General features: G+C 43.9%; 1 protein-coding gene across 1 annotated transcript in view; it reads right to left on the reverse strand.

Moving 5' to 3' along the window:
- The window catches only part of LOC115114978 (myosin-10-like), a 105,657-nt gene extending 88,016 nt beyond the window's left edge, over positions 1 to 17,641 (reverse strand). The window contains exons 1-4 of the mRNA XM_065027792.1: positions 17,353 to 17,641; positions 13,200 to 13,383; positions 6,090 to 6,296; positions 3,660 to 3,816 (exon numbers count right to left, since the gene is read on the reverse strand). Of these exons, the coding sequence (XP_064883864.1) occupies positions 3,660 to 3,816; positions 6,090 to 6,296; positions 13,200 to 13,379 (544 nt within the window). The 5' untranslated portion in view covers positions 13,380 to 13,383; positions 17,353 to 17,641. The remainder of the gene's footprint in view (positions 1 to 3,659; positions 3,817 to 6,089; positions 6,297 to 13,199; positions 13,384 to 17,352) is intronic.
- Between the last annotated feature and the right edge of the window lie 3,367 nt (positions 17,642 to 21,008).

The raw sequence follows: 21,008 nt of genomic DNA on the forward strand, positions 1-21,008 counted from the left end.
GACACACACCTGTCATATTGAAAGAAAGAAAGAATAAGAGAGAGAGAGACAGTCTTGTCGTCTAATGAATTGACCTTGGGGCAGAAACGTTGCTCAATCTGTCTCTAACCGGTTTTAATGGAGGAGTGGAGCAATCCGTGTCTGTTTGTCACGCTCCTATCATAATACATGTGGTGTGGGAAAAGTCCCAGAATGAACTGTAATTACTCCTGCCATTTGCAGAGATATTCTCATTGCCAATGTTTCCATATGCTTCCACAAAAAACATGGATTTACAGTGCATTCAGAAAGTATTCAGACCCCTGCCCCTTTTCCACATTTTGTTACGTTACAGCCTTATTCTAAAATGGATTTTAAAAAACATAATCAATTTATACCCCATAATGACAATGCGAATACATAAGTATTCAGACCTTGTGCTATGAGACTTGAAATTGAGCTCAGGTGCATCCTGTTTCCATTGATCATCCTTGAGATGTTTCTACAACTTGATTGGAGTCCACCTGTGGTAAATTCAGTTGATTGGACATGATTTGGAAAGGCACACACCTGTCTATAAAAGGTCCCACAGTTGACAGTGCATGTCAGAGCAAAATTCAAGCCACGTTGTTGAAGGAATTGTCCGTAGAGCTCCGAGACAGGATTGTGTCGAGGCACAGATCTGGGTAAGGGTACCAAAAAATGGATGCAGCATCGAAGGTCCCCAAGAACACAGTGGCCTCCATCATTCTTAAATGGATGAAGTTTGGAACCACCAATTTTTAACAACCTGTTTTTGCTTTGTCATTATGGGGTATTGGGTGTAGATTGATGAGGGAAAAAAACAATTTACTACATTTTAGAATAAGGTTGTAATGTAACAAAATGTAGAAAAAGTCAAGGGGTCTGAATTCTGAATGCACTGTATATGGTATTTACACTGTCAGCAGGGTGTCCGTTAGGACAATGTGGCACCAAACAACGTGGCCGGGAAGATTTTAATTTACCAGACATTTGAGAAATGTATCAGACACATTTGCATTGGTTGTGTAACCCCTTAGGGCGTCCACTCACGGTGCTCAGAATGACAGAAATCACATTTACATTATGGTAATTCATCTGAACAAAACATGCACCTCCTGTAATGAATTAGCCAATAAAAATATATTTCCAGGCCTCCCGAGTGGTGCAGCGGTGTAAGGCACTGCATCACAGTGCTTGAGGTGTCACTACAGACCCGGGTTCGAACCCGGGCTGTGTCACAACCGGCCGTGACAGGGAGTCCCATAGGGCGGCACACAATTGGCCCAGTGTCGTCTGGGTTAGGGGAGGTTTTGGCCGGGGGGCTTTACTTGGCTCTAGCGACTCCTTGTGGCGGGCCGGGTCGCCTGCAGGCTGACTTCAGTCGTCAGTTGAACGGTGTTTCCTCCGACACATTGGTGCAGCCGGGTTAAGCGGGAGGCTGTTAAGAAGCACGATTTGGCTGGTCATGTTTCAGAGGACGCATGACTCTACATTAGCCTCTCCTGATTTCATTGGGGAGTTGAGCGATGAGACAATTGGATATCGAGAGAAAGGGTAATTAATACAAATCTCTGTTAGAAACTTAGAAAAAGGGTGAATCAAAAGTTGAAACAACTAGGATGGGTTGCTAATATGACTAGGATTATGAATTTGGTTTCAGGACAACAAAGGAAAGTTGATATGAAAACCAATAGAACAGGAGAGAAATGGCATATGAGGAAGTCTTCCACAGACAGCGTACGTGGGAAAAGGCCTACAGTTGAAGTCGGAAGTTTAAATACACCTTAGCCAAATACATTTAAACTCAGTTTTCACAATTCCTGACATTTAATCCGAGTAAAAAGTCCCTGTCAGTTAGGATCACCACTTTATTTTAAGAATGTGAAATGTCAGAATAATTATTTCTTTCATCACATTCCCAGTGGGTCAGAAGCTTACATACACTCAATTAGTATTTGGTAGCAATGCTTTTAAATGGTTAAACTTGTTTTGGGTAGCCTTCCACAAGCTTCCCACAATAAGTTGGGTGAATTTTGTCCATTCCTCCTGACAGCGCTGGTGTAACTGAGTCAGGTTAGTAGGCCTCCTTGCTCACCCACACGTTTTCAGTTCTGCCCACACATTTTCTATGGGACTGAGGTCAGGGATTTGTGATGGCCACTCCAATACCTTGACTTTGTTGTCCTTAGGCCATTTTGCCACAACTTTGGAAGTATGCGTGGGGTCATTGTCCATTTGGAAGACTCATTTGCGACCAAGCTTTAACTTCCTGACTGATGTCTTGAGATGTTGCTTCAATATATCCTCATAATTTCCCTTCCTCATGATGCCATCTATTTTGTGAAGTGCACCAATCTCTCCTGCAACAAAGCACCACCACAACATGATGCTGCCACCCCCGTGCTTCCCGGTTGGGATGGTGTTCTTCGGCTTGCAAGCCTCACCCTTTTTCCTCCAAGCATAACAATAGTCATTATGGCCAAACAGTTCTATTTTTGTTTCATCAGACCAGAGGACATTTCTCCAAAAAGTATGATCTTTGTCCCCATGTGCAGTTGAAAACCGTAGTCTGGCTTTTTTATGTTGGTTTTGGAGCAGTGGCCTCTTCCTTGCTGAGCGGCCTTTCAGGTTATGTCGATATAGGACTGGTTTTACTGTGGATATAGATACTTTTGTCCCTGTTTCCTCCAGCATCTTGACACGGTCCTTTGCTGCTGTTCTGGGATTGATTTGTATTTCTTGCACCTTCCTGAGCGGTATGACGGCTGCACGGTCCCATGGTGTTTATACTTGCATACTATTGTTTGTACAGATGAGCGTGGTACTTTCAGGTGTTTGGAAATTGCTCACAAGGATGAACCAGACTTGTGGAGGTCTACAATTTCTTTCTGAGGTCTTGGCTGATTTCTTTTGATTTTCCCATGATGTCAAGCAAAGAGGCACTGAGTTTGAAGGTAGGCCTTGAAATACATCCACAGTTACAACTCCAATTGACTCAAATGATGTCAATTAGCCTATCAGAAGCTTCTAAAGCCATGACATCATTTTCTGGAATTTTCCAAGCTTTTTAAAGGCACAGTCAACTTAGTGTATGTAAACTTCTGACCCACTGGAATTGTGATACAGTGAATTATGAGTGAAATAATCTGTCTGAAAACAATTGTTGGAAAAAAATGACTTGTGTCATGCACAAAGTAGATGTCCTAACCGACTCGCCAAAACTATAGTTTGTTAACAAGAAATTTGTGGAGTGGATGAAAAACAAGTTTTAATGACTCCAACCTAAGTGTATGTAAACTTCTGACTTGCAACTGTTGATGAATGTGATTGAAAGAACCAGAATTATATTTTCAACAGTTTTTGGGCTGCATGGCCATCTCTGAGTTCCATGTGCTCATTTAGGCTATTTAGCAGCCAATGATCATGGTGTAGCCTTACAATGTGTCCAGCATTAGTAGAATTTTTACTTTTAGAGTTTTATCATTTTAATTAATATTTTTATGATTAACCACCTGACAATGATTTTGAGAAATGAAAACATTATTATTGAAATTAAACTGTTCCATGAAAATGCAAATATGAAAATCATAACAAACTGCTTTGATATGGCGTAGATGTGAAGGGGTCAGAGGTTAGAGGTCAGGGGTTAGGGTTACCTTGTAGCATGCTGCGGTAGGCAGCCTCTGATATAGCGTAGATGTGAGGGGGCATCTCATGGCGTTTCTTCCCTCGGTACATCTCCACTATAGACTCTGTGTAGATGGGCAGGTTCTTATAGGGGTTGATCACCACACAGAACAGGCCCGAGTATGTCTGCAAACACACACACACATATACAAAAAGTTCAATGAACTAAAATACCATGCTTAATCTCAACGACCCATGCCTTCCCAATGCCTAGACCCAACAATTAAGGCAGATAATGTCATATCACACACACACACCTATATATAACAGCTACATTAGGAGAGGGAGGGTCAATCCCGACAACATTCTCCCCTCATTAACCTACAGTATGAGTAGGGCCCATTAACCTACAATATGAGTAGGACCCATTAACCTACAGTATGAGTAGGGCCCATTAACCTACAATATGAGTAGGACCCATTAACCTACAATATGAGTAGGACCCATTAACCTACAGTATGAGTAGGACACATTAACCTACAGTATGAGGAGGACACATTAATCTACAGTATGAGTAGGACACATTAACCTACAGTATGAGTAGGACACATTAACCTACAATATGAGTAGGACAAATTAACCTACAATATGAGTAGGACACATTAACCTACAGTATGAGTAGGACACATTAACCTACAGTATGAGTAGGACACATTAACCTACAATATGAGTAGGACACATTAACCTACAATATGAGTAGGACACATTAACCTACAGTATGAGTAGGACACATTAACCTACAGTATGAGCAGGACCCATTAACCTACAGTATGAGTAGGACACATTAACCTACAATATGAGTAGGACACATTAACCTACAGTATGAGTAGGACACATTAACCTACAGTATGAGTAGGACCCATTAACCTACAGTATGAGTAGGACACATTAACCTACAGTATGAGTAGGACCCATTAACCTACAGTATGAGGAGGACACATTAATCTACAGTATGAGTAGGGCCCATTAACCTACAGTATGAGTAGGACACATTAACCTACAGTATGAGTAGGACACATTAACCTACAATATGAGTAGGACACATTAACCTACAGTATGAGTAGGACACATTAACCTACAGTATGAGTAGGACACATTAACCTACAGTATGAGTAGGGTCAGGTGGAATGTGTAAGGAGGCATTTGTAATGAAAAAGAAAGATAGCTGTCAGGATAATCAATCAACCAGCTCGTGCTACAACACAGGTTAATGAATGATATATGCAGGCAACTGACAACAAGATGACTGTGGATTCTGACTGGTCACCCCTAACCATCTACAGTGCCTTGCGAAAGTATTCGGCCCCCTTGAACTTTGCGACCTTTTGCCACATTTCAGGCTTCAAACATAAAAATATAAAACTGTATTTTTTTGTGAAGAATCAACAACAAGTGGGACACAATCATGAAGTGGAACGACATTTATTGGATATTTCAAACTTTTTTAACAAATCAAAAACTGTTTTTTGCAAGGAGGAATGGGAAAAAATTTCAGTCTCTCGATGTGCAAAACTGATAGAGACATACCCCAAGCGACTTACAGCTGTAATCGCAGCAAAAGGTGGCGCTACAAAGTATTAACTTAAGGGGGATGAATAATTTTGCACGCCCAATTTTTTAGTTTTTGATTTGTTAAAAAAGTCCCTGCCCAGAAACCACCCCTAACTCCTAACCCTTACCCATAAACTAACCCTAGCTCCTAACCCTTACCCATAAACTAACCCTAACTCCTAACCCTTACCCATAAACTAACCCTAGCTCCTAACCCTTACCCATAAACTAACCCTTACCCGTAAACTAACCCTAACTCCTAACCCTTACCCATAAACTAACCCTTACCCATAAACTAACCCTAACACCTAAACCTTACCCATAAACTAACCCTAACTCATAAACTAATCCTAACTACTAACCCGTACCCATAAACTAACCCTTACCCATAAACAAACCCTAACTCCTAACCCTTACCCATAAACTAACCCTAGCTCCTAACACTTACCCATAAACTAACCCTTACCCATAAACTAACCCTAGCTCCTAACACTTACCCATAAACTAACCCTAGCTCCTACAATTGCTACAATTGTTGGAAAAATTACTTGTGTCATGCACGAAGTAGATCCTAGTCCTAACCGACTATAACCGACTACAAAACAATAGTTTGTTAACAAGAAATGTGTGGAGTGGTTGACAAACAAGTTTTAATGACTCCAATCTAAGTGGATGCAAACTTCCGACTTCAACTGTATATACTGTACATACACACATCTGTTTTGACTTTCACTTCCCCCTTGTATGCTGTGCAAGTTTGAGTTTATGTATTATTGTGTCCTGTGTGTGTGTGTGTGTGTGTGTGTGTGTGTGTGTGTGTGTGTGTGTGTGTGTGTGTGTACACTGACGTATATCAAGCCAGAGTAGTATCTCTCTCTGAGGTTGTGTAGGACGGAGGCTTCGTTGAGACAGGTGAGGTCAGCCATGTCCTCCACCTTACTGAACCTGGGAGGATTCATCCTCTGGACCTCCTCCCTGGACAGGGTCAGCTTCCTCTGGCTGTCTGTTAGCTCCACCTCCACCTCATCCCCTCGCTCCTCACGGATACTGGCAGACTGCAGGGAAGAGAGAGAGAGAGAGGGTAGGGGAAGAGAGAGAGAGAGGGAGAGAGAGAGGCAGGGAAGAGAGAGAGAGAGAGAGAGGGTAGGAGAAGAGAGAGAGAGAGAGGTGGGGAAGAGAGAGAGAGAGGGAGAGAGAGAGGATAGGGGAGCGATAGAGGCGGTGGGAGAGACAGAGGCAGGGAAGAGAGAGAGAGAGAGAGAGAGAGAGAGAGAGAGAGAGGGTAGGGGAGAGATAGAGGCAGGGGGAGAGAGGGAGGCAGGGAAGAGAGAGAGAGAGAGGTGGGGAAGAGAGAGAGACAGATAGAGAGAGAGAGATAGAGGGTAGGGGGAGAGATAGAGGTGGCGGGAGAGAGAGAGGCAGGAAGAGAGAGAGAGAGAGAGAGCGGGGGGAGAGAAAGAGAGAAGTGGGGAAGAGAGAGAGAGAGAGAGAGAGCGAGAGAGAGAGAGAGAGAGAGAGAGAGAGAGAGAGAGAGAGAGAGAGAGAGAGAGAGAGAGAGAGAGAGGCAGGGAAGAGAGAGAGAGAGGCAGGGAAGAGAGAGAGAGAGAGAGAGGGTAGGGGAAGAGAGAGAGAGGGTAGGGGAAGAGAGAGAGAGAGGCAGGGAAGAGAGAGAGAGAGAGAGAGGGTAGGGGAAGAGAGAGAGAGAGAGGGTAGGGGAAGAGAGAGAGAGGGTAGGGGAAGAGAGAGAGAGGGTAGGGGAAGAGAGAGAGAGGCAGGGAAGAGAGAGAGAGAGAGAGAGGGTAGGGGAAGAGAGAGAGAGAGGCAGGGAAGAGAGAGAGAGAGAGGGTAGGGGGAGAGATAGAGGTGGCGGGAGAGAGAGAGGCAGGGAAGAGAGAGAGAGAGAGGGTAGGGGAAGAGAGAGAGATAGAGGGTAGGGGGAGAGATAGAGGTGGCGGGAGAGAGAGAGGCAGGGAAGAGAGAGAGAGAGAGGGTAGGGGAAGAGAGAGAGAGAGGCAGGGAAGAGAGAGAGAGAGAGGGTAGGGGAAGAGAGAGAGAGAGGCAGGGAAGAGAGAGAGAGAGAGGGTAGGGGAAGAGAGAGAGAGAGAGGGTAGGGGAAGAGAGAGAGGGGTAGGGGAAGAGAGAGAGAGAGCGTGGGGAAGAGAGAAAGAGAGAGGTGGGGAAGAGAGAGAGAGAGAGAGAGAGAGAGAGAGAGAGATAGAGGATAGGGAAGAGAGAGAGAGAGAGAGAGAGAGAGAGAGAGAGAGAGAGAGAGAGAGAGAGAGAGAGAGAGAGAGAGAGAGAGAGAGAGAGAGAGAGAGAGAGAAAGGATAGGGGAAGAGAGAGAGAGAGAGAGAGAGAGAGAGAGGGTAGGGGAGAGATAGAGGCAGGGGGAGAGAGGGAGGCAGGGAAGAGAGAGAGAGAGGTGGGGAAGAGAGAGACAGATAGAGAGAGAGAGATAGAGGGTAGGGGGAGAGATAGAGGTGGCGGGAGAGAGAGAGGAAGAGAGGGAGAGAGAGAGAGAGAGAGGGGAAGAGAGAAAGAGAGAGAGGGGAAGAGAGAGAGAGAGAGAGAGAGAGAGATAGAGGAAGAGAGAGAGAGAGAGAGAGAGAGAGATATGGGAAGAGAGAGAGAGAGAGAGAGAGGATAGAGGGATAGAGAAGAGAGAGAGAGAGAGAGAGAGAGAGAGGATAGGGGAAGAGAGGAAGAGAGAGAGAGAGAGAGAGAGAGAGAGAGAGAGAGAAGAGGAGAGAGAGAGAGAGAGAGAGAAAGGATAGGGGAGAGAGAGAGAGAGAGAGAGAGAGAGAGAGGGGTAGGGAGAGGCAGGGAAGAGAGAGAGAGAGAAAGGATAGGGGAAGAGAGAGAGACAGATAGAGAGAGAGAGAGGGTAGAGGGAGAGATAGAGGTAGGGAGAGAGAGGGAGGCAGGGAAGAGAGAGAGAGAGAGAGAAAGGATAGGGGAAGAGAGAGAGACAGATAGAGAGAGAGAGATAGAGGGTAGGGAGAGAGAGAGAGGTGGGAAGAGAGGCAGGAGGAGAGAGAGAGAGAGAGAGGGAGAGAGGAGAGAGAGAGAGAGAGAGAGGGTAGGGAAGAGAGAGAAGAGAGAGAAGAGAGAGAGAGAGAGGGTGGGGAAGAGAGAGAGAGGGAGAGAGAGAGAGAGAGAGGCAGGGAAGAGAGAGAGAGAGGCAGGGAAGAGAGAGAGAGAGAGAGGGTAGGGGAAGAGAGAGAGAGAGAGGGTAGGGGAAGAGAGAGAGAGGGTAGGGGAAGAGAGAGAGAGAGGCAGGGAAGAGAGAGAGAGAGAGGGTAGGGGAAGAGAGAGAGAGGCAGGGAAGAGAGAGAGAGAGAGGGTAGGGGAAGAGAGAGAGAGAGAGAGGTAGGGGGAAGAGAGAGAGAGAGAGAGAGAGAGGGCAGGGGAAGATAGAGAGAGAGAGAGGCAGGGAAGAGAGAGAGAGAGAGGGTAGGGGAAGAGAGAGAGAGGGTAGGGGAAGAGAGAGAGAGGCAGGGAAGAGAGAGAGAGAGAGGGTAGGGGAAGAGAGAGAGAGAGGCAGGGAAGAGAGAGAGAGGGTAGGGGAGAGATAGAGGTGGCGGGAGAGAGAGAGGGTAGGGAAGAAGAGAGAGAGAGGGTAGGGGAAGAGAGAGAGATAGAGGGTAGGGGAGAGATAGAGGTGGCGGGAGAGAGAGAGGCAGGGAAGAGAGAGAGAGAGAGGGTAGGGGAAGAGAGAGAGAGAGGCAGGGAAGAGAGAGAGAGAGAGGGGTAGGGGAAGAGAGAGAGAGGCAGGGAAGAGAGAGAGAGAGAGGGGTAGGGGAAGAGAGAGAGAGAGAGGGTAGGGGAGAGAGAGAGGGTAGGGGAAGAGAGAGAGAGCAGGGAGAGAGAGAGAGAGAGGGTGGGGAAGAGAGAGAAGAGAGGGTGGGAAGAGAGAGAGAGGAGGAGAGAGAGAGAGAGAGAGGGAAGAGAGAGAGAGAGGGGGAGAGGGAAGAGAGAGAGAGAGCGAAAGGATATGGGAAGAGAGAGAGAGAGAGAGAGAGAGAGGATAGGGGAAGAGAGAGAGAGAGAGAGAGAGAGAGAGAGAGAGAGAGAGAGAGAGAGAGAGAGAGAGAGAGAGAGAGAGAGAGAGGGGTTGGGAAGGGACAGAGAGGTTAGTTAGATACTGAAATATCAACTAACAGCACAAGACATGACAAGCCATAACACATGGTACAAATGCATAATAATAACACATGATAATAACACATGGTACAAATGCATAATAATAACACATGATAATAACACACGGTACAAATGCATAATAATAATAGATGATAATAACACATGGTACAAATGCATAATAATAATAGATGATAATAACACATGGTACAAATGCATAATAATAACACATGGTACAAACACATGGTACAAATGCATAATAATAACACATGATAATAACACATGGTACAAATGCATAATAATAACACATAATAATAACACATGGTACAAATGCAGAATAATAATAGATGATAATAACACATGGTACAAATGCATAATAATAACACATGGTACAAACACATGGTACAAATGCATAATAATAACACATGATAATAACACATGGTACAAATGCATAATAATAACACATAATAATAACACATGGTACAAATGCATAATAATAACACATGATAATAACACATGGTACAAATGCAGAATAATAATAGATGATAATAACACATGGTACAAATGCATAATAATAACACATGGTACAAACACATGGTACAAATGCATAATAATAACACATGATAATAACACATGGTACAAATGCATAATAATAACACATAATAATAACACATGATACTAACACATGGTACAAACGCATAATAATAACACATGATAATAACACATGGTACAAATGCATAATAATAACACATAATAATAACACATGGTACAAATGCAGAATAATAATAGATGATAATAACACATGGTACAAATGCATAATAATAACACATGGTACAAACACATGGTACAAATGCAGAATAATAATAGATGATAATAACACATGGTACAAATGCATAATAATAACACATGGTACAAACACATGGTACAAATGCATAATAATAACACATGATAATAACACATGGTACAAATGCATAATAATAACGCATAATAATAACACATGATAATAACACACGGTACAAATGCATAATAATAACACATGATAATAACACATGATAATAACACATGGTACAAATGCAGAATAATAATACATGATAATAACACATGATAATAACACATGGTACAAATGCAGAATAATAATACATGATAATAACACATGATAATAACACATGGTACAAACACATGGTACAAATGCAGAATAATAATACATGATAATAACACATGGTACAAACACATGGTACAAATGCAGAATAATAATACATAATAATAACACATGGTACAAACACATGGTACAAATGCATAATAATAACACATGATAAAAACACATGGTACAAACGCATAATAATAACACATAATAATAACACATGATACTAACACATGATAATAACACATGATAATAACACATGATAATAACACATAATAATAACACATGATAATAACACTTGGTACAAACGCATAATAATAACACATGGTATAAACGCATAATAATAACACATGATAATAACACATGATAATAACACATGATAATAACACATAATAATAACACATGATAATAACACTTGGTACAAACGCATAATAATAACACATAATAATAACACATGATACTAACACATGGTACAAACGCATAATAATAACACATGATAATAACACATGATAATACACATGATACTAACACATGGTACAAACGCATAATAATAACACATGATAATAACACATGATAATACACATGATACTAACATGGTACAAACACATGATAATAACACATGATAATAACACATGGTACAAACACATGGTACAAACACATGATAATAACACATGATAATACACATGATACTAACACATGGTACAAACGCATAATAATAACACATGATAATAACACATGATACTAACACATGGTACAAATGCATGATAATAACGCATGATAATAACACATGATAATAACACATGGTAATAATGCATGATAATAACACATGGTAATAACGCATGATAATAACACATGGTAATAACACATGGTAATAACACATACACACACATGACATAAAACAGTGATAGTGGTTGAGATGGCTGGACTGAGGAGGGCGAACAGAAATAGACACACAGAGAGAGGGAGGAGTTAATAACCCTTGTCATAGTACAGCTCTTATGACGGGGGGGGACGACGACGACAGGAAGTGGTGAACTCTGAGCTGGTCAGGTCACAAGATTCTACCCTGCTCTGCTCTGTTCTGTTCTGCTCTGTTCTGCTCTGCTCTGTTCTGCTCTGCTCTGTTCTGCTCTGTTCTGCTCTGTTCTGCTCTGCTCTGTTCTGTTGTGCTCTGTTCTGCTCTGTTCTGTTCTGTTCTGTTGTGCTCTGTTCTGCTCTGTTCTGTTCTGCTCTGTTCTTCTCTGTTCTGCTCTGTTCTGCTATGCTCTGTTCTGCTCTGTTCTGCTCTGCTCTGTTCTGTTGTGCTCTGTTCTGTTCTGTTCTGTTGTGCTCTGTTCTGCTCTGTTCTGTTCTGCTCTGTTCTTCTCTGTTCTGCTCTGTTCTGCTATGCTCTGTTCTGCTCTGTTCTGTTCTGTTCTGTTCTTCTCTGTTCTCCTCTATTCTGTTCTGCTCTGTTCTGTTCTTCTCTGTTCTGCTCTGTTCTGCTCTGTTCTGTTCTGCTCTGTTCTGTTCTGCTCTGTTCTCCTCTGTTCTGTTCTGCTCTGTTCTGCTCTGTTCTGTTCGGTTCACCATTTACTTCTGCCTGGCACACACACCCGCATTCTCAGAACACGACTAACCACACACTTAAAATATGAATGTAGAATGACGACTGTGTGTGTGACTATGTGTGTGTGTGTTACTGCGGCCTCTTTAACATTAGGAGGCTGAAGGAGTGTATTGTTCTATTCCTAGAGCTCCATATCAGAACAGCAGAGAAACAGAGAGAGATACCCTGTATAGACATACTATAGAGTAGAGCGCCCATTGGAACCCTGTCACATTGTCGAACACAAAGAGCCTTGGAACACAGTGGAAACTGGGACACAGCAGAACAGAGAAGAAGAGAGTGATCAAGGTAAAGGATAGAGGTGGAAGTGTTCTACAAGTGATGCCACTTCTCATAGAAAGACGAGGTTTAGAATGCAACATGTAGAGCTGAGTGACGTAGATCAGAGGGCAGTGTAGCTCCAACAGAGAGATAGAGCCCTGTGACTAAAGCAATGTGAGAGAGGAGAACTAGAAGCCCTAGTTCACTGCAGCACTGACAATAGAAGGAGACTAGAATAGAGTTGGAAGGGGTACAGAGAAGCATCGAAAGACAAGGAAGTTATACCAACACTGTGAAATAGCATCTTAGAGAATGCTAGATCAATGCGTTACCATTCCATTGTCTTGAGAAACACACTGTTCTCTTTTCCACACCTGTCAAACAGACACATGCCTGGAGCTAATTATTCACCTGTATGAGGACTATTCAGAGTGCTGCAGATAGAAATGCAACAAATAGATCATGAAAATGATTATGACATGATATGGAATCATCTCAATTGAATGCATGGTGTGCTTATCTGCTATGTAGTTGTCAATGTTGTGCTCAACTGCACAGGACTGATGGACCCAGGGAGGCCTGTGCTGTGCCCCATGGTAGGGCAAGAGTTGGGCAACTCCTTGGAGCACAGCAGTGCACACAGGTTTTTGTTCCAGCCCAACTCTAAAACACCTGCTTCAACTAACAATGCCCTATATTGACGACCATGATTTGTTGATTAGTTGAGAAACTCGCCCCTCCCCCTAACCTCACCACCGGCTGCCCTCCACCCTGACCACGCCCATTGGCCCCACCCAGCCCACTCACCTCAAAGCCGTGCTTCTCGGACGGAACCCAGACGAGCCTCTTTGCCGCCCAATCAGCCTGGCTGGAGGCGGAGAATACGTGGCCAGTGGGGGTAGAGGAAGTGGGCGAGCCTGGCACCGCCCCCGTGGACAGGAAACGGGTGACATCATTGGCAACACCGCCCCCTGACGGCCTGGACATGGTGCTGCTGGCAATGAGAGAGAGATAGAGAGAGAGAGAGAGAGAGAGAGAGAGAGAGAGTGAGAGAGAGAGAGAGAGAGAGAGAGAGAGAGAGAGAGAGAGAGAGAGAGAGAGAGAGAGAGAGCGAGTGAGAGAGAGACCGAGAGAGAGAGAGCGAGAGAGAGAGAGAGAGAGAGAGTGAGAGAGAGAGAGACCGAGAGAAAGAGAGAGAGCGAGAGAGAGACCGAGAGAGAGAGAGAGAGAGAGAGAGATGGGGAATGGGAAGGAGAGAGACAAGAAAGACAGTGTTAGACATTTCCTCACTCAGTCATATTGTCACGTGAGTGTGAGTGAGTGAGTGAGTGAGTGAGTGAGTGAGTGAGTGAGTGAGTGAGTGAGTGAGTGAGTGAGTGAGTGAGTGAGTGAGTGGACTGCATAGTAGATGAAAATCAGAGAAGTGTATTTCACTGATCATGGCATGTGAGTGTGAGTGAGTGGAGGAGGACTGCCTAACTATCAGACAGTGATAGTGATGTGATCCCTCTCAAGCGAGCAGTAGTAGACTAGTAAGTACACACACCAAACACACACACACATAATGCACACACACACAGAAAATGAGAGCAGTAGGACCACACAGCCCAGATACAGTCCCGATAGTCAGAGATGGCATAATTGAAAGACAGAGCAAATCAAGGAGACAGTCAGGGTGGAAGAGAGAGAGATGGATGGAGGGATGCAGGGGGAAGGGAGCAGAGGGATACATCAACTGACTCAGTAAAGTGACATGACAGTCAGAGCTTAGAGAGAGAGAGAGAGAGAGAGAGAGAGAGAGAGAAAGTGAGAGGGGGGGAGAGAGAGAGAGAGAGAGAGAGAGAGAGAGAGAGAGAGAGAGAGAGAGAGAGAAAGTGAGAGGGGAGAGAGAGTGGCAGAGAGAGAGAGAGAGAGAGAGAGAGAGAGAGAGAGAGAGAGAGAGAGAGAGAGAAAGTGAGAGGGGGAGAGAGAGAGAGAGAAAGTGAGAGGGGGAGAGAGAGTGGCAGAGAGAAGGAGAGTGAGAGAGAGGAGGGGAGGTCTACTCCACAGTTGGCTGATATTACTGTATTATCATAGCAACAGTACTAAGATTAGGTCACACAGAGACACAGAGGACCTTTTACAGTCCAGTCCACTCTGCTGGAGTCACGAGTCACCCACTTCTAGTAGTCAACCACTGTGGGACAAAGACAGCTCTATATCAACATGTACCTCCAATCCCTGGCTTTAACAATCAAATCCTCCACGATGGGTGTGATTGTAAGGGAGGTACTGTGTGTATTAGTAGCCATTGAGTAGTGAAGTCACTCTCTATCTCCCTTCAATCAAATGGTAACTACTGCAGAAAGCTCAATCTGCACCGACACAAAACACAAGATGAATAATGGGTCGATCTGCTTACCTTCAATCTAGATTCACTGCTGAATTCAAGTATTTATTTTTTACTATAGTTGAATTACTACTGCTATTACACATCTATTACAAAGTAACTGCTAGTCTGACAGACTGAAGGAAAGAGAGTATACCTCATAGGTAGTGTTAAAACACGTCTGAACTACAGCTGAGTCTGCCATATAGGCCATTTCTCAGAAGTCTCTGAAAACTAGTATGGATTGATTTAGTGATTGGTCTGAGGGTGTCAATCATCTATAGACTGCTTGTTTATGTCTTTATTGGCTCCTAAAGGACACTGATATTGTCTACCCCAATAAATGACTACTCATCATTTGGATTGAAGCAGAACCCCTCTGCATACATTACATAAAGTGAGTCTGAGTGTCAACCCGACCCAAAACACAAGGTCTGTTGCTGTCTGTCATCACAGATAAGGTGTCTACTCTCTCCACCCAGACCGCCTTGATTCCTCCCGTGTCATTCTGTCTGTCCCTCTGTCTCCGGCCTGAGTAGGTCTACACCTGCACTGACACCTACTCCTGTCTGTCTGTCTGTCCCTCTGTCTCCGGCCTGAGTAGGTCTACACCTGCACTGACACCTACTCCTGTCTGTCTGTCTGTCCCTCTGTCTCCGGCCTGAGTAGGTCTACACCTGCACTGACACCTACTCCTGTCTGTCTGTCATAATGTCTCTGGCCTGAGTAGGTCTACACCTGCACTGACACCTACTCCTGTCTGTCTGTCTGTCCCTCTGTCTCCGGCCTGAGTAGGTCTACACCTGCACTGACACCTACTCCTGTCTGTCTGTCATACTGTCTCTGGCCTGAGTAGGTCTACACCTGCACTGACACCTACTCCTGTCTGTCTGTCATACTGTCTCTGGCCTGAGTAGGTCTACACCTGCACTGACACCTACTCCTGTCTGTCTGTCATACTGTCTCTGGCCTGAGTAGGTCTACACCTGCACTGACACCTACTCCTGTCTGTCTGTCATACTGTCTCTGGCCTGAGTAGGTCTACACCTGCACTGACACCTACTCCTGTCTGTCTGTCATACTGTCTCTGGCCTGAGTAGGTCTACACCTGCACTGACACCTACTCCTGTCTGTCTGTCATACTGTCTCTGGCCTGAGTAGGTCTACACCTGCACTGACACCTACTCCTGTCTGTCTGTCATACTGTCTCTGGCCTGAGTAGGTCTACACCTGCACTGACACCTACTCCTGTCTGTCTGTCATACTGTCTCTGGCCTGAGTAGGTCTACACCTGCAGTGACACCTACTCCTGTCTGTCTGTCATACTGTCTCTGGCCTGAGTAGGTCTACACCTGCACTGACACCTACTCCTGTCTGTCTGTCATACTGTCTCTGGCCTGAGTAGGTCTACACCTGCACTGACACCTACTCCTGTCTGTCTGTCATACTGTGTACACACAGCAGATTAGTGTTGATGAGTCACTCCAAACAGAGAGACAGAGTGCAGCTTCATTACTGATGAGAGAGGGAAGATGAAGGATGGCCAGAAATAGTCATCAGATATCCTGAGGCATTCCTTATCATCTGTTTATACACGTCTGTCTGGATTTATCTTATAACAAAAGCTTATAGCACATCTGAACAAGGCTGTCTTTGGGCGTCCATCACTGACTGACCAAGCACACTCCCCAATACACCACCACAGTGCAGTATTAAAGACAATACTTGGGGGGTTTGTGTGGAGGTCAATGCGGGGGTGCGGGAGGAATGTGTGTGTGGTTGTGTGTGTGAGTGGTGGTGGTGGTGGGGGGGTATGGTAACGCATTTTCTCTACGCTTAAATTTGAGGGGAAAAGCCGAGTGTTGAGGCAGAGGTGACATTGTGACTCAACCACCGCCTGAAACTGTCGCTGGCAGACAGACACACTAGCAAGCTCCCCCGTCCAAAATATTAGTGCGTCCGCTAACGGGAGCCATACGAAAGATTCCCATTCTACTACCTGCAACACCATACCACCCGACAAAAGCCATGAAGCCAAGCCAACCACACCTCGAGCATGAGGTATGAATAATGATTAGAGGATTCGTTATAGCATATAGCCTAATGATAGACTCAATGGACCACATTAAAGAGAGCGCATGGAATTTAGCCTTACAGTTAGCTTTGGGGTGGTCAGTCACTAATGTGGGTTAAATAATAACCTAATAATAATAGGTTAATAATACGAATATCTTACGGATAAGAAGACATAATATCGTTATAATAATATACTTATAATAAACCCTTCATTAATAAAGCTACATATTTACAACTGCTTGCATTCTCTTGTCTAACAGCTTAACAATATTTTCGGTTTGCTATGTGATCGTTTTGTACCATTCGTGGGCCTGCATGCTAACCGGAGGGCCAGGCAGCACGCCGCTGGAATGTCCCCTATTGGGTGTAATTTTCGGCGTTATTCCACCCGCATTTAGACTAACCTAGCTAGGTTAGCAAGTAGCCAACACCAATGAAATATGATGCGTCGCCGTGCAGGATATTAGACTAACTACGACTGAATTAGAGTTGGCTATTGGTAACTAAATATCTCACCTTCACAATGTTCTCCGAGACGTGGATAAGTCTAGGGCTCGAGGAGGAACGAAATAAGACGGGTTCTCCGTTTTTTCCTGACTTATATGAGGTGAGAGGAGGGTACCGCAAATGCGGCTTTTATCATTACACCGCTCTCTCAGTCGAAGCCGCACACACACATTCTACTGATCATAAAACAGACAGACAGAAGGGTGAGGGCGAAGCGCCGGCTTCAGGGCAGCACAATAACTTCCTGTCTATACACCAATAAATAAAAAATAAAAAAATTTAAGTCCCGCTTTATAAATAGAGTCTTCGAATGAAAATATACAACTGCTGTGAATCCCCGCCCACTGAATGAGACGATCCCGTCCAGCCCCTTCACTGGCACAGATACAAGCGACAACAAATGGGATCTTGAGAGATCCCAATTGCCACAAATCCTAACCAATCAAACAAAATATTGGGCAGTCCCATCAGTCTGACGGACGTGTGGAATGCCCAATTGGAGTAAAGTAGCAGGTGCCCATACAGTCTTCTCGCGGTGGAGTAGGGAGATTTGCACGCTCTTTGTTGATGACAGCATCCCTTGTCTGTCACTCGGAGTGGGACGGAATAGTCCCTAGACATTGATCTAAGGTCGGTTTTGGGTTTAATTTCATTGTTAATGCTAGGTTTGGAGACAGTACTAAGCTGATCTTAGACCTGTGCATAAGGACTGTCTATTGGAAAAGCCGGGCTACTAAAAGAGGCGACCGTCCCAGATTCCTACGAACAGTTACCGTCTCCGAGTCTTAAGAATCTGTCAGTGTTTTGCCATTTAAAGACAAAACCGGGGCACCAGTCATTGCTCATCAACTATTCTGATTATATAGGACTAGGTATTCTTCTAAAAATAGATCATTTCTGTTGCATTATTATTTAAAAAAAATGTGTTTTTAGGTAATAAACATGTGATAACATATTCTATGTCGTTTACAAGCCTGCACACCGTGCACAGTAAAGACACAGTAATTAACTGTATTGTAATGGAGGCAGTCTTTTACAGATATTCAGGCCTACGTTATGACCAACTACACCTTTCCATTCAGCAAAAAATAAATGAGACTTTTATTTGACAATGAGAGAATCTGAGACTCAAGTACAAAATAAACCAGAATTGACTCATATCAATCAATGTGTTTTATTTGCTCTATAGTGCCATTCTTTTTCACATGGAAGTGCTTTCTGCCACAAACAGTAGTGAAATGATTATTTTTTGTGATACAACAGAGAAGGATGGGAAACGTATACAGTGGTATCTGTAGAAAAGAATAATAGAGCACAGCTAGTAACAACCTGATTCCACTAACGTACATCCCAACATACCTTGACCTGCAATATCAGAGTTCTATTCTGGAATCTAATAAAGCAACCAACCAGGAAGTCATCAAGTAATCCAAAAAGACTAATGCAGAGGTCAAGAGGTCAGAGTCCTGGTGGTCAGGGTTCAAGTTGCCCCCCCACAGGAAGTGGAGCAGACGGGACTGGCCATTCACCTATAAATAGAACTTGGTAGCCATGGAGACATAGGAAAATAAGGAAGGACACGGAAGTTGAATAAATGTCAAGAACACCAACTATAACCAATCAATATGGTTGTAAATTATATAATGGAATCTGCTTTAAAATGTGAAATATCCATGTTTCCTGTTCAAAAGGTCAGTGTGTGTGAAGTTCTGCTTTCTATATACAGTATGCAGTATACAGTATGTGACGTCTTAAAATGCCATTTCAATAGCCGTTTGTGTGCTTTTACTGTGCTTTGTATGTACGTAGTGTCCATAGTGTCAACTTACTTCTGAGCAAAGATGAACATTACAGCCCTGGTGTATCATCTAGTGGTCAAGACAATTGGTCAACACTTTACCCTTTACGTATCATGTAGATTCATGATATATTGTGCATGGTATCTGCTGGTAAGGTGCATAACCCAATGATTTTGAATTGTAATACTGCAAAAGGAAAGTGAATAGATTCTATTTGAAATAATGACTTAGTTATTATGTAATACCACACATGGCAGTTTAACTTAATGTAAAGTGTGACTAAATATTGTGGTTGTAACGGCATAGAAGTTAGAACTCTTCATCTCTCAATAACATCAGTATCCATATTTCAGAAACCATCACTTTCAGAAGAGTTACACGATTCAACAAAATAGACAGGCAGTAAAAACATCTAATTTGAACATTGCAAATCATGTGCTAGTTATAGAATAACACCATAGACTTCTTTTTGAAGGCATCACCCAATGCATTAGTCTCCCACATAGTGTGAGATAGACACCAACCAAAGCAGAATCATAGACTTCTTTTTGAAGGCACCACCCAATGCATTAGTCCCCCACATAGTGTGAGACAGACACCAACCAAAGCAGAACCATAGACTTCTTTTTGAAGGCATCACCCAATGCATTAGTCTCCCACATAGTGTGAGACAGACACCAACCAAAGCAGAACCATAGACTTCTTTTTGAAGGCATCACCCAATGCATTAGTCTCCCACATAGTGTGAGACAGACACCAACCAAAGCAGAATCATAGACTTCTTTTTGAAGGCATCACCCAATGCATTAGTCTCCCACATAGTGTGAGACAGACACCAACCAAAGCAGAATCATAGAATTCAGGATTAGTCATCCATTCTAATTCTTTGAACAGAACCTCTCTCAGAGAACAGAATGTCACAGAAATTCAATTCCTCCTCAGGTGGTTTGCCAGTGCAGTTGTGAGCCCTCACAGTTTACAGTAAGAACAGGAAGATGTAGGGAGTTGTCAGGGAGGTTTTCCTTACATAAATGTACTGCAGTGAAGTGACAGTTGTACGTTTCAGGTCCTCAGTACATGCTTCCAGTGGTCATGGCAGTCCAACAGGTTTACGGTCCATTTCCAGTCCCAGCTTAGGGTGCTCTGCCAAGGCCTGGACACTTCCAACAGGTTTACGGTCCATTTCCAGTCCCAGCTTAGGGTGCTCTGCCAAGGCCTGGACACTTCCAACAGGTTTACGGTCCATTTCCAGTCCCAGCTTAGGGTGCTCTGCCAAGGCCTGGACACTTCCAACAGGTTTACGGTCCATTTCCAGTCCCAGCTTAGGGTGCTCTGCCAAGGCCTGGACACTTCCAACAGGTTTACTGTCCATTTCCAGTCCCAGCTTAGGGTGCTCTGCCAAGGCCTGGACACTTCCAACAGGTTTACGGTCCATTTCCAGTCCCAGTTTAGGGTGCTCTGCCAAGGCCTGGACACTTCCAACAGGTTTACGGTCCATTTCCAGTCCCAGCTTAGGGTGCTCTGCCAAGGCCTGGACACTTCCAACAATGTCACCTTAAAGGTAAACTCAGCTAAATGACGTTGCCACAAGCAGCACTGCAGTTATTGAGATGAGTGAGATACAGGACTTCACTCTCACAGTCACACACACGGGTGAAAGTAGATGTCATTTCTTCCCAGTATGGGACCTCCTATGTTCACATGATCACACAATTCCATATAGAATCTCTATTCATTCATTACATATAGAATCTCTATTCATTCATTACATATAGAATCTATTCATTCATTACATATAGAATCTCTATTCATTCATTCCATATAGAATCTCTATTCATTCATTCCATATAGAATCTATATTCATTC

This window comes from Oncorhynchus nerka, linkage group LG14 (assembly GCF_034236695.1).
Source record: "Oncorhynchus nerka isolate Pitt River linkage group LG14, Oner_Uvic_2.0, whole genome shotgun sequence".
In the NCBI taxonomy this organism is placed as follows: domain Eukaryota; kingdom Metazoa; phylum Chordata; class Actinopteri; order Salmoniformes; family Salmonidae; genus Oncorhynchus; species Oncorhynchus nerka.